The 15,039-nt window shown below is 52.7% G+C and overlaps 2 protein-coding genes across 4 annotated transcripts in view; one reads left to right on the forward strand and one right to left on the reverse strand.

Annotated features, from left to right (window-relative positions):
- The first annotated feature begins 4,621 nt into the window (after positions 1-4,621).
- MPND (MPN domain containing) lies at positions 4,622-13,494 on the forward strand. Its single transcript, XM_016197941.2, has 12 exons — positions 4,622-5,077; positions 5,842-6,078; positions 7,397-7,529; positions 8,223-8,307; positions 8,481-8,577; positions 8,831-8,903; positions 8,982-9,058; positions 9,958-10,126; positions 10,216-10,286; positions 10,391-10,480; positions 11,210-11,302; positions 12,528-13,494. Exons 1-12 carry the CDS (start codon positions 4,622-4,624, stop codon positions 12,612-12,614), a joined length of 1,668 nt encoding a protein of 555 aa, XP_016053427.2. The 3' UTR covers positions 12,615-13,494.
- SH3GL1 (SH3 domain containing GRB2 like 1, endophilin A2) overlaps positions 13,167-15,039 on the reverse strand; it is a 35,593-nt gene continuing 33,720 nt past the window's right edge. For all 3 annotated transcript variants that reach the window (XM_016197848.2, XM_016197847.2, XM_016197846.2), the window contains one exon: positions 13,167-14,546. In XM_016197848.2, coding sequence (XP_016053334.1) covers positions 14,350-14,546 — 197 coding nt within the window. In that variant the 3' untranslated portion in view covers positions 13,167-14,349. The remainder of the gene's footprint in view (positions 14,547-15,039) is intronic.

The raw sequence follows: 15,039 nt of genomic DNA on the forward strand, positions 1-15,039 counted from the left end.
GGACATGGTCTGTCTCTTCATTTATTTAAATTTTTGAATGTTTTCATCACTGTTGTGTAGTTTTCAGTATACAAGTCCTGTACCTATTTTGCCAGATTTACAGCCAAAAAAAGGCTTTTTTTTTTTTCTTTTCTTTTTGAGCCTTGTATTTTTTCCACTGATTTTTAGAGAGAGTGGAAGGGAAGGAGGGAGGGGGAGAGAGAAGAGAGAAAGACGGGGGAGAGAGAGAGAGAAGCATTTATGTGAGAGAGAAACATCGATTTGTTGCCTCCTGCACATGACCCGACCAGGGCCAGGGATTGAACCTGCCACCCAAGTATGTGCCCTTGACCAAGAATTGAACTCATGTCCTGGAGAATATTATGCTAAATGAAATAAGCCAGGCAGCAAAAGAAAAATATCACATGATCTCGCTTATACGTGGAATCTAAAGAACTTAATAAATTGACGAGCAGAATAAATTCAATGACATGGAAGCATAGTTGAGACTGACCAAATGTCAGAGGGATGGAGGAGGGCGGGGGGGTGGAGGGGGAGAGAGTAACCAAAGAATTTATGTGCATATATACATAACCCAAGGACATGGACAATGGTGGGGAGAGTGACTGGGGAGGGGGAAGGAATGGGGGGGGAACGGGTCATTGGGGAGAAAAAGGGACATCTGTAATACTTTAAACAAAAATAAAAATTATAAAAAGTTTAAAAAAAAAAAAAGACTTGAACTCATGACCCTTGGGTGCATGGGCCGATGCTCTAACTATTGAGCCACACCAGCCAGAGCGATGTCCCTGTTATTTATTATTTATTATTATTATTATTTTTAGAGAGAGAGAGAAAGAAACATTGATCTGTTCTTCCACATATTTATGCATTCATTGGTTGATTCTTGTATGTGCCCTGATCGTGGATTGAACCCACAACCTTGGTATATTGGGACAACGCTCTAACCAACTGAGCTACTCTGTCAGGGCCTATCTTTGTATTTTTAATTCCAATTTTCACATATTCATTGTTAGTATACAGATATGCTGTTGACTTTTGTGTTGGTCTTATATCCTACAACCTTGCTGAACTTGCTTATATATTAATTTAGGGGTGTTTGTTGTACAGTTCTTGGGATTTTGTGCGTAGACCATTATGTTATCTTCAAATCAGGCTAGTTTTATTTTTTCCTTTCCAACCTGTACTGCTTTTATTTCCTTTTCCTGCCTTATTGCATTGGTTAGAACTTTCAATACTATGTTGAATAAAAATGGTGAGAGTGGACATCTTTGCTATGTTTCCAATCTTAAGAGGAAAGCATTTCATCTTTAACCATTAAGTACAATGTTAACTGAAAGTTTGTACATGTTCTCCATTAACTTGAGGTGGTTTCCCTTTTTCCTAGTTTGCTAAGAGTTTTTATTATAAGTGGGTGTTGAATTTTGTCAAGTGCTTTTTCTGCATCTGTTGATATGATTGTACAACTTTTCTTCTTCAGTCAATGCTTTTATTTTCTGTGGCTGCTGTAACAACTTTACAGCACATTTAGGGGCTTAAAAACACACACACAAATGCATTATCTTATAGCTCTGTAGGTATAGAAATCTTACATGGATCTCCTGAAGCTAAAATCAAGGTATTGGTATGGCTACATTCCTTGTTGGAGGCTCAAAGGATGAATGTTTCCTTGACTTTTCCAGCTCAGAGGTTTCCCATATTCCTTGGCTCATAGTCCCCTTTCTCATCTACAAAGGCAGCAACACAGTAAAATACTCACATCATCATATCATTCCTAACTTCTTCCACTGTCACCTCTCCCTGACTCTCTCTTCCGCTTTTAAAGTCTCTTGTAATTACAATGGGATAACCTCCCTATTTTAAAGTCAGCTGATCAGCAACTTCAATTCCATCTGCAACCTTAAATTCCCTTCAGTGTGTAACTTCACATATTCACAGGTTCTAGGGATCAGGACAGGGACATCTTTAGGGAGCCATTATTCTGCCCACAACAGCCTGTTAAATATGGTGGATAACATTTCTTTTTGAATACTGAACCTACCTTGTATCCCTGGAATAAGCACCACTTGGTCATGGTACATAATTCTTTTTTTTTTTTTAATATGTCTTTATTGATTTCAGAGAGACGAAGGGAGAGGGAGAGAGAGAGATAGAAACATCAGGGATGAGAGTATTTGATTGGCTGCCTCCTGCACGCCCCTACTGGAGATGGAGCCTGCAACCCGGGCATGTGCCCTGACTGGGAATTGAACCGCCATCTCCTGGATCGGGTGGATGCTCAACTGAGGAGACATGCTGGTTGGGTGGTGCATAATTCTTTTTATATGTTGTTGAATTCTATTTCCTAACACATTGTTAAAGAGTTTTCTGTCCCTATTCATGAAGGACATGGTCTGTGGTTTTCTTTCTCTGGACCATCCTTACCTGGTTTTGGTATCATGATAATTAATGCTAGTTTCATCTAATGAATTGGCAAGTCTTCATTCCTCTTCAATTTCCTGGAAGAGGTTATATAAAAGTGGTGTTAATTCTTCTTTGAACCTTTGGTAGAAAAATTATCTGGACCTGGAGATTAAAAAAAAATTTTTTTAAGTTGACTTTTAGAGAGAGAGAGGAAAGGAGGGAGGGAGGCAGGGAGGCAGGGAGGCAGGGAGGAAGAGAAATAAACATGGATTTGTTTTCCACTTATTATGCATTCATTGGTTGCTTCTTGTACATGCCCTAACTGGATCAAACTTGCAACCTTGGCTCATTGGGATGATGCTCTGCTCTAACCAACTGAGCTACCCAGCCAGGCCTGGAAATTTCTTTTTTGGGAGTTTTAAAATTACACACTCAATGTCCTTAATAGATATAGGGTGAGGCTGCTTGGACTTCATAGATATAGCAAAGGATAGACTTTGGAATCCACTGGAGAGCTGTGTGACTCTGGGCAATCTGTTCATCTTGAATTGTCTAATAAAGTTAATAATACTGCCATAAAGGTGTGCCATAGTGGTTATTTTTAACTTTGTTTACCAAAGGCAATAGGGAGCCATTGAAGGATTTAGAGCTGGGAAGGGAGGTGATCATAGTTGCATTTTAGAAAGATCCCTCTGAGGCCAGGGTGGAAGATGGACAGTGTGGGGGGTTAGTATGGAGGCCTGAGACAGAAGATGGCAAGGGTCCAGGTGGGAGAGGTACAGCCCTAGGTTTTGAAAGATAGTTGAAGGGAAAGTGGGCAAGGACCTAGAGGTATAAACTGAAGCTAGACTTTGGGGAGCAGGGGGATGACAAATTGGTGGCTGGACCTGCGGTGGTGGTTGGGGGCACTCCAAAAGGAGGCCTGGGCCGGACAAAAAGAGAATAATAATACTTCACATTTATCCCGCTCCTACTATATGTCAAGCCCTGATCCTTAACCCTGAAGTGGAATTACTATTATCCCCATGGGGAAAACAAAGAGGTGGAGCCACTTGGCTAGTCACAGAGGTGCTAAGTGGTGCAGCGGGATTTGGAGTCAGGTCCAGTCTGATTCCACGCCACCCTGGCTGGACACCCCCGCCCCCGCCCCCAATGTCCTCTCCCCTCTTGCAGACTGGGGTCCGGATAAACCCATCGGCGGCTGAGCCCAGCCAATGGCTCCTCGCGGCTTGGGGAAGCCCCTACCCCGGGCTTTTAGCCCTTCCAGGGGCTGGGGAAGATTCAGCGTTGGGGAGATTCGGCGCTGGGAGGTGGCGCTGCGCTATGGAGCAAAGGTCCCAGAACAGGGGCCTGAGACAAAGGACAGGGCGGCAGCCACCAGACACAACTCCAGCCCGGCTCCGCCCACGTGTCCAATGGCGTGGAGGGTGGGGCCACCCCAGACCCGAGGTGCGGGTTTTGATCCGAGAGCTGATTGGCTGTCTGAGTACCAAACCCTACAACTGGTTGGTTAAGTGAGGCTGTGGGGTCCAGATGATTGGCCAAGAGAGACGGCTGCCCATTGGCTCAGTCGGAGTTCTACGGAAGCAGAAGTTTAACACTGATTGGCTAGAGGAGGTAAAACGGCTACTGTTTATTGGTTGAAGATGAAATAAATCTCCGATAATTGAGTGGCGTACTCCGCTCTGGTCCAATAGTGGAATCAATTAGAGAAGGGCCCACCGGAAAAGTGGAAATTAACCCTTTAGGTTAGAGCTTGCGGCCGGGCTCGGGAGAATTAAAGCCCGCGGCACAGGGTCTGCATTCTGGCCTGCAGCTCCAGGGCTTAGTGGCTCGTTCTCCGGAGCTTCAGTTTCTCTCCTGGTCCCAATGGCCAAGGTCTCTGCGTTCCTCTGGAGAAGTGGCGCTCCGTTTCCCCCTCGTCCTAGCGGGCTGAACTCCCGCGCCCCCCCAGTCCCAGGCCTCTGTCCTATAGGAGGTGGCTTCCGGTGGAGTCACTAGTCTCCTGAAAGCATAAGTCCCGCTCCTCAGTTTCCTCATTTGTATCTATGAGCCCTTGGTAATCACCCCCCACCCCAAAGAGAGTGGCCTCAGGTCTCAGTTTCCCCAATGGTCCCAGAGGGTTAAGCCCTCGACTCCCAAATGTGCAGGCCCGGGCCTCAGTTTCCCCGCTCGCCCCAGCGGGCCGAGCCCCCCACCCGCCCACCAGCGGCGGCCAATGACTGGGGCGCCCCCCGAATTGGGGCGGAGCCGCGTCACGTGCGGGGAAGAAAGAACAAGCGGGGCGCGAGGTTGGAGCGGCCATGGCAGGTACCGCGGGCCTGTAGGGGAGCCAGCGAGGCGCGGGGCTGGGTGGCTGGACCAACTAAGGGGCGCGCGGCCCCGCTGCAGCTTGTCGCTGCCCGCAGCTCCGGAGCCGCTGTCCCCGGCGGGCGGCGCGGGCGAGGAGGCGCCGGATGAGGACGAAGATGAGGCGGAGCCCGAAGACCCCGAGCGGCCGGCGGGAGCGAGCGGAACGCGCACTGGCGGCGGCGGCGGCGGCGGCGGAGGGGCGGGAGCGGGGGCTGGCGGCGGGCTGGGGGGCGCGCTCACCAGGCGCGCGGTCACACTGCGGGTGCTCCTCAAAGACGCGCAGCTGGAGCCCGGCGCCGGGGTGCTGTCTATTTACTACTTGGTGAGCACTCCCCACCCCCACCCCATCCCAGCAGAGGCCAGAGGAAACTGAGGCTCAGAGCTCCCTTACGGCAGACGGAGCCTGGAAATGGGGAGGGGAAACTGAAACACGTAAAATCCAGACCCAGCACGAACCCAGGAGCCCTGCTGGGAGAGAGGACATCGTACACCAAACAGCCCATTCTACAAAGGAGAAACTGAGGCTCAGAGAGGATACCACTGCTTTCTTGGCTGTGCGACCTCGCTCAACCTCTCAGTATTCTAGTATCCTAGTTTCCTCATTTGTAAAATGGGATTTTTTTTCTCTCTCGTGGGGTTGTATGAGGATTAAATGAATAAAGCACTCAGCAAGGTGCCTGCTACACAGTAAGTGCTTTATGTTTGCTGTTATTACTTTTGTTGTTATTGTTTGGTTTGTGAATGGTGCAATTTGTGAATTGAGCACCCGCTGTGTACCAGGCTGTATGTTGGGCATCAGGGACACAGCAGTGATCAAGACAGATCCTGTCCCTGCCTTTTGGAGGCTCACAAAAGGCAGGGACAGTGAGGGGAAGGGGGAATAGACACATAATTGGGTGGTTTTGATCCAAGTTGACCAGGACTGTGACATTGGACATACAAGTACTGGGAGGCCCCTAAGATAAAAGGCTTCCTGGAAGGGGTGCTGAAGTGGGTAGTGAGTGCTAAGTCCTGGGAGCAGCATGGGATCAGGGAGGATTTGGTAGGTACCAGGTCCTAGGCCCAGCCAGCCCACTGTCACTGCAGGGAAAGAAGTTCATGGGGGACCTGCAGCCGGACGGGAGGATAGTGTGGCAGGAAACGGGGCAGGTATTCAACTCGCCTAGCGCCTGGGCCACCCACTGCAAGAAGCTGGTGAACCCGGCCAAGAAGTCAGGCTGTGGCTGGGCCTCCGTCAAGTACAAGGGCCAGAAGCTGGACAAGTACAAGGCCGCCTGGCTCCGGCGACACCAGCTCCATGTGCCTGCAGCTGCTGCCGATGAGGTGCCTCCTTCAGCCTTCTGGATTAAGTCTTAGTCTTCATCATACGTAAAATGGAAATGATGACAGTACCGTGTGTATGAGACATATTTAGATAGATTAAATATGTTTGTATATATCTGGCTGGCAAGCCTTAAATTTGTAGGGCCACTGGCAGGCTGGAAACTCAGGCAGGAGTTGGTGCTGCAGTCTTGAGGCGGAATTCCTTTTTTGGGAGGCCTCAGTTTTTGGAGAAGACTGAGGAAGGGCGGTGCAGGACCTGACTTGGATGCTGGTTCAGGTGGATGGTGATGGGGTGGACCAGACTGGCTGTTGAGATGGAGAAGAGGTGGTCAGGTTCTGGCTAATTTTGAAAGTGGATCTCATGAGATTTGCTGATGGATTAGATGTTGGTGTTAAGAGTTTTGTTCTAAGCAAGTGGGTGGATGGGGTTGCTCTCATCCGAGTTGTGGGGACTTGGGAGGAGTAGGTTTGGGGGGATGGTCAGGTGCATCATGGCTATACTGAGTGTAAGCCCTCTGTGTGGGGACATCGAGGGGCAGCTGGACCCCCAACTCTGGAGCTTAGAGGAATCCCAGGATGGAGATAGGACTGTGAGTATCATTGGGCATAGGTGGGGTTGGAGCCCTGAGAGTGGACCAGGCTGTTCTGAGGGAAGAAGCCCCAGAAACCAGCCCTGGGCAACGAGGGAGAGATGGGGAAGCTGAGGGAACCCTGTAGAGGGGCAGGGAAGCTGGATGAGTTCAGGGTCCCTGAGGAGTTCCTAGGAGGAGGGGGTACCAGCTGGGTCAGATGTTGCTGGGAGGCAGAGCACAGAAACTGAGATGTGACTGTTGGGTTTGGACACAGAGAGGTCACCTTGGCAAGGGAAGTTTAGGAGAGGGCAAGAGAAGAGGTTATTGAGAGAACTTAGTAACATAGTCCACACAAAGTGCATGCTTGCTCAATGGATGGAGCAGCGGGGCATATGCTGAATTCTTTGCACGCATTATTAACCTGTTTCACCCTGACGCCAACCCTATTGGGCTAGAGATCATTTTCTGGTGTTACAGGTGACCATAGAACTCAGAGAGGTTATGCTTGTCTAAAGTCACACGGCTTGTCTAGGATTCGAAGCTGTAAGTCAGCCACATGAAGGAGCTCAGGTCTGAGCAGCGTCGGAGCTTTAGGCCGCCTCTGCTCACCCCCTCCCTCTAGTGGACATATGGGGCAAGGGCAGGGACCTAAGGCTCAGGCGGGTCAGTGGTCTGGGCGGAACTTGGGGAGGTTGGGGTGCGCCCAGCTGAGGGTCCCGCCGCTGTCCTCACCCCCACCCCGCCAGAGCCCAGCCAGTGAAGGGGAGGAGGAGGAGCTGCTGATGGAGGAAGAAGAGGAGGAGGTTCTGGCAGGGGTCTCAACGGAGGACAAAAGTCGAAGACCACCTGTGAAGGGCCCGTCAGAGCCAGCCCACCCGGGTGAGAGGCGTGAGGGGGGGGAGATGGGGGGGGCGGCCTGTAGAGCTCAGGTGAGGGAGGGGGCTGGGGACGCACAGGCCTGGCCTTTCTTTTCCTCAGCGCGCCCAAAATGCCTGGCTGACTTATTAATGTGCTGCCCGATTTCTTCACCATGCTGCCTGACTTCCTTGTTCCCCAGTAGGATTTCTTTGCCCTGTTGTCTGATTTCTAAACTTGCTGCCTAATTCCCCCACCCCCAACCATTTTTCTGAGGTCCCCACCTGATATCCTGAGCCCTTCATCTGATTTTAAATCTCTGTTCAACTTGTCAACCTGACGCATGATTTCCCAGTCCCACTGCCTTTTTAAAAAAATCCTCATCCGAGGATATTTTTTCCATTGAAGGGGGGAGAAGAAAGGGAGGGAGAGAAACATCAGTGTGAGAGAGACACATGGATTCGGTGCCTCCCTCACATGCCCCAACCGGGCCAGATTGAACCTGCAGCCCAGGTGTGTGCCCTTGGCTGGAACGGAACCGGCGACCCTTCCGTGTGCTGGCCGACGCTCTAACCACTGAGCAACACCGGCTAAGGCCCAATGCCTGATTTTTAAGGCTGCTTCTAGGGTTTTTTCTTTCGTGGGTTGCCCCGTGTTTGTTTTCCAGTTCCAGGCGGGGGTGGGACTGACCCTGCCCTTTTTTCCTTACCCTGGCAGAGGCCACGCCCCTAGGAAAGCGAGTGGAAAACAAGATCCGGGTGCCAGTGCGATACTGCATGTTGGGTAACCGTGACTCTGCCAGGTCAGACATTCCCATGTCCACCACACCACCTCCATTTTACATGAGTTCTTGCCAGGATGGAAGGCGGAGCTGGGTGGGGACAAGGCCTCAGATCCTCAGAGTTGGCTGTGGGGGCGGGGCTGAGGAGCCAGCCTAGGGCTTCCTGAAGCTGTGGGACCCTCCGTCTCCTACAGGAACCCCCATACCCTGGTGGAAGTAACATCCTTCACAGCCATCAACAAGTTCCAGCCGTTCAATGTGGCTATCTCCAGCAACGTGCTGTTCCTGCTGGTGTGTGCCCAGCTACTGTCTTGTTCCTTGTGGGTCAGGGGCTCCCAGATCTGGGCAGAGGGCTGGGGAGCTCTGGAGGTAGGGGGTCCCTGGAATGTCAGCCCGGTGTGGGTGGGGACTTTGCTCACAGCTGCTCAATGTTTGAAGGAGGAGGTGGGAGGGCTAGCTCCTGCCCATTTCAAGGGCCCTGGACTTCCAGGATGGAGTTGGGGCGGGTGCAGCCTAAGCGTGTCTTCTGATATCTCTTTCCCAGGACTTCCACAGCCACCTAACTCGCAGCGAGGTTGTGGGGTACCTGGGGGGCCGCTGGGACATCAACAGCCAGAGTGGGTATTTGGGGCCGAGTGGGCAGGGTGATATTGGGAGCCGGGTTGATGTCCACACTTTCTCCCCACTCTGTGCAGTGCTCACGGTGCTGAGAGCATTCCCCTGTCGCAGCCGGCTGGGGGACACTGATACTGCGGCCACTGTGGAAGAAGAGGTGAGGGGACACACTGATGGGCTGGGCGAACACAGCTGTCCTGGTTACTGTGTCCTGGCAGCAGCTAGCAAAGTCAATGTTCGAAAAATGTGCAAATGAGTGGGTGTGAACCTGTCCCCACCTGACACCTAGTAAGGGCCAGATAAATTTTTTTTTAAATATATCTTTATTGATTTCAGAGAGAGGAAAGGAGAGGGAGAGAGAGATAGAAACATCAATGATGAGAGAGTCATTGATTGAGCCCACAACCCGGGAATGTGCCCTGACCGGGAATCGAACCCCGATTGCCTGGATCCTAGGTCAACGCTCAACCGCTGAGCCACACCCGGCTGGACCAGATATATTTTTAACTGCCATTCTTAATAATGCTTTTGTCATAGTTCTTAGTATGTGCCTGGCACTGTGCCAAGCTCTATATCCACCTTCTTGTGGCCCCATCTGTGTCCCTGAGGGACAGGTGATTGGATGTTGATTCAGTGAGAACGATTCTTTTTCCACCCCTGCTTGCCTTCACTTGCTGAAGGCATCTGGGAATGCCCATGCCTGCTCAAATGCACACATAGCCACCTTTTATTGAGCATCTGCTGTGTGCCAGGCATTGTTCCATTAAGTTGGGGACACAGCAGGGAACAAAATTTTTTGCCTTTGCTTCATGACAGGTGCATCTTTTTTATGTATTTGTTGACCATCCCCCCACTGGACAGTTAGGGTGGGGGCAGGGTCTGTCTTGGTCACTGCTGTCCCCCCAGGCCTGGTACACAGCAGATACTCATTTTGTGTTGCCCTCACATGGGCCTGGATAGGTGCCAGGAGCACTGGCAACAGGGAGTGGCGGGAGCACACCTAGGCTGGTAGGGCCCCCAGCTCCCTGCCCACGCCAGCCCCGCCTCTACCCCCAGATCTACCAGAGCCTTCTCCTGCGGGGCCTGTCCCTGGTGGGCTGGTACCACAGCCACCCGCACAGCCCTGCGCTGCCATCACTGCAGGACATTGACACACAGATGGACTACCAGCTTCGGCTGCAAGGCTCCAGCAATGGCTTCCAGCCCTGCCTCGCCCTGCTCTGCTGTAAGTTCCCCTGTGGGAATAGGTGTGTGTGTCTCTCTCCTGGACCATGAGCTCCCCAGGCCCAGCCCCCTTTCACTCTCCTCCCGCAGCCCCTTACTACTCTGGCAACCCGGGCCCTGAGTCCAAGATCTCCCCCTTCTGGGTGATGCCACCCCCTGAGGTAGGCAGGGCTCCTGGGGGAGGCCAAGGGTCAACAGTCTGGGTGTGGGTCATGGGATGGGAGGCTTGGGGTGGCTGGTGGTGACTGGCTGGTGTCCCTGCCAGCAAAGGCCCAGTGACTACGGTATTCCCATGGACGTGGAGATGGCTTACGTCCAGGACAGCTTCCTGACTAATGATATACTTCATGAAATGGTGAGCTCAGTCCCAGGTGGGGTGGGTGCACTCCCCTAGGGGTAGGCAGGGGCTGAAAGCACCTAGCTGGATGTACAAGACAAGGTATAACTCAAGAAGTGTGGCTGAATACGCTATACCAGGGCCTTGGTCAGGTTCCTCTTCTGTAGATAATCACCTGTGGCTCTTAGGATCAAGTCCCAAGTCCTTGGGGTAGCCCTTCCCCCACCCACCTGCTCACCCACCAGGCCTCCTAGTTGTTCTGGAACACCCTAGGGATGCTTCTGCCTCGGGCCTCTGCACCTGCCACTGCTTCTCCAAGTGGAGACACATGGAGGACTTCAGGTGTTACCTAGATGGTTTATAACGCCTGTGGCTCAACAGGCATTTAAAAAACGGAGCTAGTTCATTACACCTGTGATTTCATGGGTATTATGAGAGTGAGCCTAAAGCAGGGAGCTATGTCAGGCCTGTGTGATATAAAGAATCACATTCAGCATGCCTCGCTTGGCCTCTGGGGGAGTTCCCTCTCCTCCTCCAAAATCCTCCTGCTGAGCTCCCTTCTGTCAACTCTACTGGGTGGCACTCCTCAGTGGTCTCTTTCTTGGTGAGCAGTACCGTCTACTTGTTGCATTAGCCTGGAAGCCTTCATGATAGGTAGCGGCGGCACCTGTCCTGCTCACTGCTGAATCCCCAGCGCCTGGTGTGGGGAGGCGGGAGCGAGGGGGTCCCAACCACCCCGTCCTGTAGATGCTGCTGGTGGAGTTCTACAAGGGCGCCCCTGACCTGGTGAGGTTCCAGGAGCCCTGGAACCAGGAGCACACCTACCTCGACAAACTAAAGGTAAGACTTCCACCCCAAGACCCGTGTGAACCCCTCCTGTAGGAAGACAGTTCTTGGGGAGACCCCAAGAATACATCCATGGGCAGCCTGAGAAAGTGATTTCCTAATTTATTCTGTACAAAAGTATTTCAGCTGGAAATTAATGCTGGCAAAAAGCCTTGTTTTATCACGAGGGTGGGAGTGGGAATCACCATCAAAATGGGGATGAAAATGTTAAGTTTTGTAGACCCAAGGACCCTGGAGGGGGGCGCTGCTCTGGACCCTATTTTGTTCTGTGGCCACGCATGGAGGGTGTGCAGGGGACCTGGCCTGATTTAGAGCCTTAAGAGCAGCTGGTTTTATGACCGTGCACATTGGCCCCATAGGTAGTGGGACATGTAAATGAGGCTTTTGGTGGCTCCTGTGTGTGTCTATTTCCTGTTTGAAAGTCATTCTCAAAAGACATTCTCAACTCTGCTTTGCATAGAAACACAGTATAGAAACAGTTTCAGGCATTTGCTTGTTTTGCTCAAACTTTTATTTTTTTTGTTAATCCTGACCCGAGAACATTATTTCCATTGATTTTTAGAGAGTGGAAGGGAGGGAGGAAGGGTGGAGAGAGAGACAGAGACAGAGACAGAGAAACAGAGAGAGAGAGAGAGAAACATCGATGTGAAAGACACACATCGATTGGTTGCCTCCCACACGCACCCGGACCCAGGGCTGCAGATTGGACCTGCAACCCAGGTATGTGCCCTTGACCAGGAATAGAACCTGAGACCCTTCATTGTACAGATCAATGCCCTAACCACTGAGACACACTGGCCATGGCTTTTCAAACATTTAAAGAAAACAGTAACCAGGGCTTAAAGTTTTTCCTAGTCACCTCCCACACAGGCACTGGGCTGTTGGGTGGGAGTGGCTATCTGCAGTCTTTGGAGACCCAGGAGCTGGGTGGCTCTCAGCAGGTGGTGAGTGTGGGATCCAGGCTAGAGGGACAATAGGATTTGGAAAGTGTAGATGACTCCCTCACTCCAAACAGTCAGCTGGGCCTTAAGTTACTCAACACCCCTTTTGTTAAAAAAAAAAAAAAGCATTGCTTTAGGGACACCATTGTGTACCTTGGGTAGGTGAGCTCCTCTGCCAAGTGGCAGCATTGGGCCTTGGAGGGGGGGCAGGAGAGGGGGGCAAGGTCTGGAGAGGACTGCTGGGCAGAGTCCTGAGGCGCCAACCCTGCTTGTTTCAGATCTCCGTGGCCAGCAGGATGCCCAAAGACCAGGGCCTGTGCCATGTGCTGGAGCAGGTTTACAGCATCCTCAAGCAAGGGAACTGAGGATCGACCTTTGAGGACCTGGGAGGCCTCCTGGTCAGGCTCTGAGCACCCCGCCCCTCCGTGCAGCCCTGGGTGAGGGGGAACAGGTTGAGGGGCTTCATTTGCTACTGTGTTGCTCCGTTCCTGTGGGACTGAGCTGTTCGATGGCAGGGGCTCATATAATAAATAAAGGAGAGAAGCAAACAGCCCAGGCATGTCTCACCCTGAGATGGGGGTCCCCCCAGCACTTGTTGCTGGGCATGCAGGCTGCTGTCTGGGCAGTGGAGCAATCGTGCAGCCGTGTGTGTGGACAGTGCTGGGCCCAACCCCAGTCCTGTCCCTTTCTGGGGCTGTGGGGAGGGGAGTCTTGGGGGACATACCTCCTATGCTGGTGACTGGGTAAATGACAACCACCCTTCCTGGGCTTGCTGTGGGGCCGATGCCCACTGCTCTGGGTGGGGGTCTGGGAGTGGGCAGCCACATAGGCCCTGTCCTGACCAGAGACCCCTCAGGAGGGCTGTGGGTGTCCTGGTGAGCAGAAGGCCTGCCCTACACCACAACCAGGCAAGAGACTGTAGAAAGAGACGTTTAATACTTCTTTAAAAAAAATATCAGGATTACATTTCCATCTGCCCTAGACTTTGACCAAGGCTATGCTGCTTGTCTTGATCTGGATGCCTGTGTCTCTCCCACTCACGATGGTGAGGGGGCGTTGGGGACGAGCAGAGCCTGGTGTCATGGGGGCTGTGCAGGGTCATCGGAAGAAGGGAATGTGAACCAGGCCCGAGGTCCCAGCACTGAGCGAATTTCAGATTAGACAAGAGGGGAAGCAGGTGCAGGGCTGGGGCCCTGCTGGTCTGGGGAGCTGCCTACCTTGGTCTGGAGGAGACAGCTGGGGGCACTGTCAACAGGGGGATGGCAGCCAGCTTGGGATGGGGAGGCCCTGTGACACTCCCCAGGATGGTCCAGCAGCCAGGGGCCTGGGAACACTCACTCATCAAAGCCTTTGTGCTTGACCTTCCGCAGAGAGGAAGCTGGAGGCTCCCATGGTCCCATGTGTTGCATGTCAGTGTGTGTGCGTGCGCATGGCTAGTGGTGGCAGCTTGTGTCAGAGAGAAACGTTCCATGTGCTTGGTTCCATGTGCAGGTGGGGACTAAGGGGTCCGGGGTAGGGTGATGGGCATGGGTGTTTGGGGCTCAGCACTCTGCAGCTGAGGAGAGGGCCTGTCCTTAGGGGACCTGGCATCTATGCCAGGAGGTGGCATCTATGGGTCTTCAGGGGCCTGAGGAGGAGTGTCTGGGGGGAATTTAAAAGCAGGGTGGTGAGCCAGCGTACGGGGTCCTATTTGGACCACCCCATCACACAGACTCAATCTGCTCACAGTAAGGGTGGGTCCCAGTGTGGAGGGAACGAAGGGTATGCGTGTGTCTTTGTGACTGAAGGGAACCCATCCAGTTACCAGTCCTGGAGGGGATGGAAGGAAGTTAGTGTTTCTAAGAGCACCTTAGTGTTAGCCCCCCTCAGGGCAGTGGAGCCCGGACGGCTGCATGGAGTGGGGAGGGGAGCCACCACCACCACTATGAGTGAGCACTAGTGTAAACAGGGCCCCTTGCCTCCCTGGCTGGCCCTGCTGCCTTGAGTCCCTGGTGCCCCAGGAATACTGAGGGAGGCCCTGGGAGGAGCACTACCCTTGCTGTGCTTCGAGCCAAGTGGAATACAGGTGATCTGGACAGAGGGGCGGGCAGGCCGACGCTGTCACTGAGGCAGGGGCACCAGCACCTCCACATAGCTGAGGGGAAAGAAGCCCGACTGGCCATGGAGCATGCCCTCGTACCAATTCTCGTCGATCTGGTTGGTCAGTGTGATGATGTCGCCCTCGTGGAAGCCCAGCTCCCCATCATTCTCGGGCTCAAAGTCGTACAATGCCTTGCAGCTTGGCTGGTCCAGGGGTGCTGGGGGTGGGTAGGAGATGGGTGATAAGGTCTGGGCATCCAGCTCAGACCCCACCTGCTCCTGCTGCCTTGCTATGCCTGTTTCCCCTAAGGAGAGCCGCTCCTTTCTCTTGCTTCTCAGGGCTGTTGGGAATAAGGAGCAAGTGACACAAAGGATGGAAAGGGTTTTGTGAGTGGTTACCACAATGCTCCTGGGAGGAGCTGGGGTGCACAGTGGCATCAGGATGACAGGATGACCAGAGCCTGCTGCCCTAGGGTGTCGCTCAGAGAGCTGAGAGCCAGTGGGTGCCCTGGATGCTCATAGCAGCCCCTGTTTCTCATGGGGAGGCTGAGGCCCACAGGCAGGTACCTACTGCCTGGCACCCACCTCCTTCCCAGCTTGAGGGTCTGAGAGGACCAACCACAGCAGGTGTGCATTTCTACCAGAGAAGGGGAGTCAGAAAGACCCTTCCAGAACAGACTGGAAGGCACTGATAAACTGAGGCAGGGGACA

The sequence above is a fragment of the Miniopterus natalensis genome, chromosome 4 (genome assembly GCF_054644295.1).
Source record: "Miniopterus natalensis isolate mMinNat1 chromosome 4, mMinNat1.hap1, whole genome shotgun sequence".
NCBI classification, from domain to species: domain Eukaryota; kingdom Metazoa; phylum Chordata; class Mammalia; order Chiroptera; family Miniopteridae; genus Miniopterus; species Miniopterus natalensis.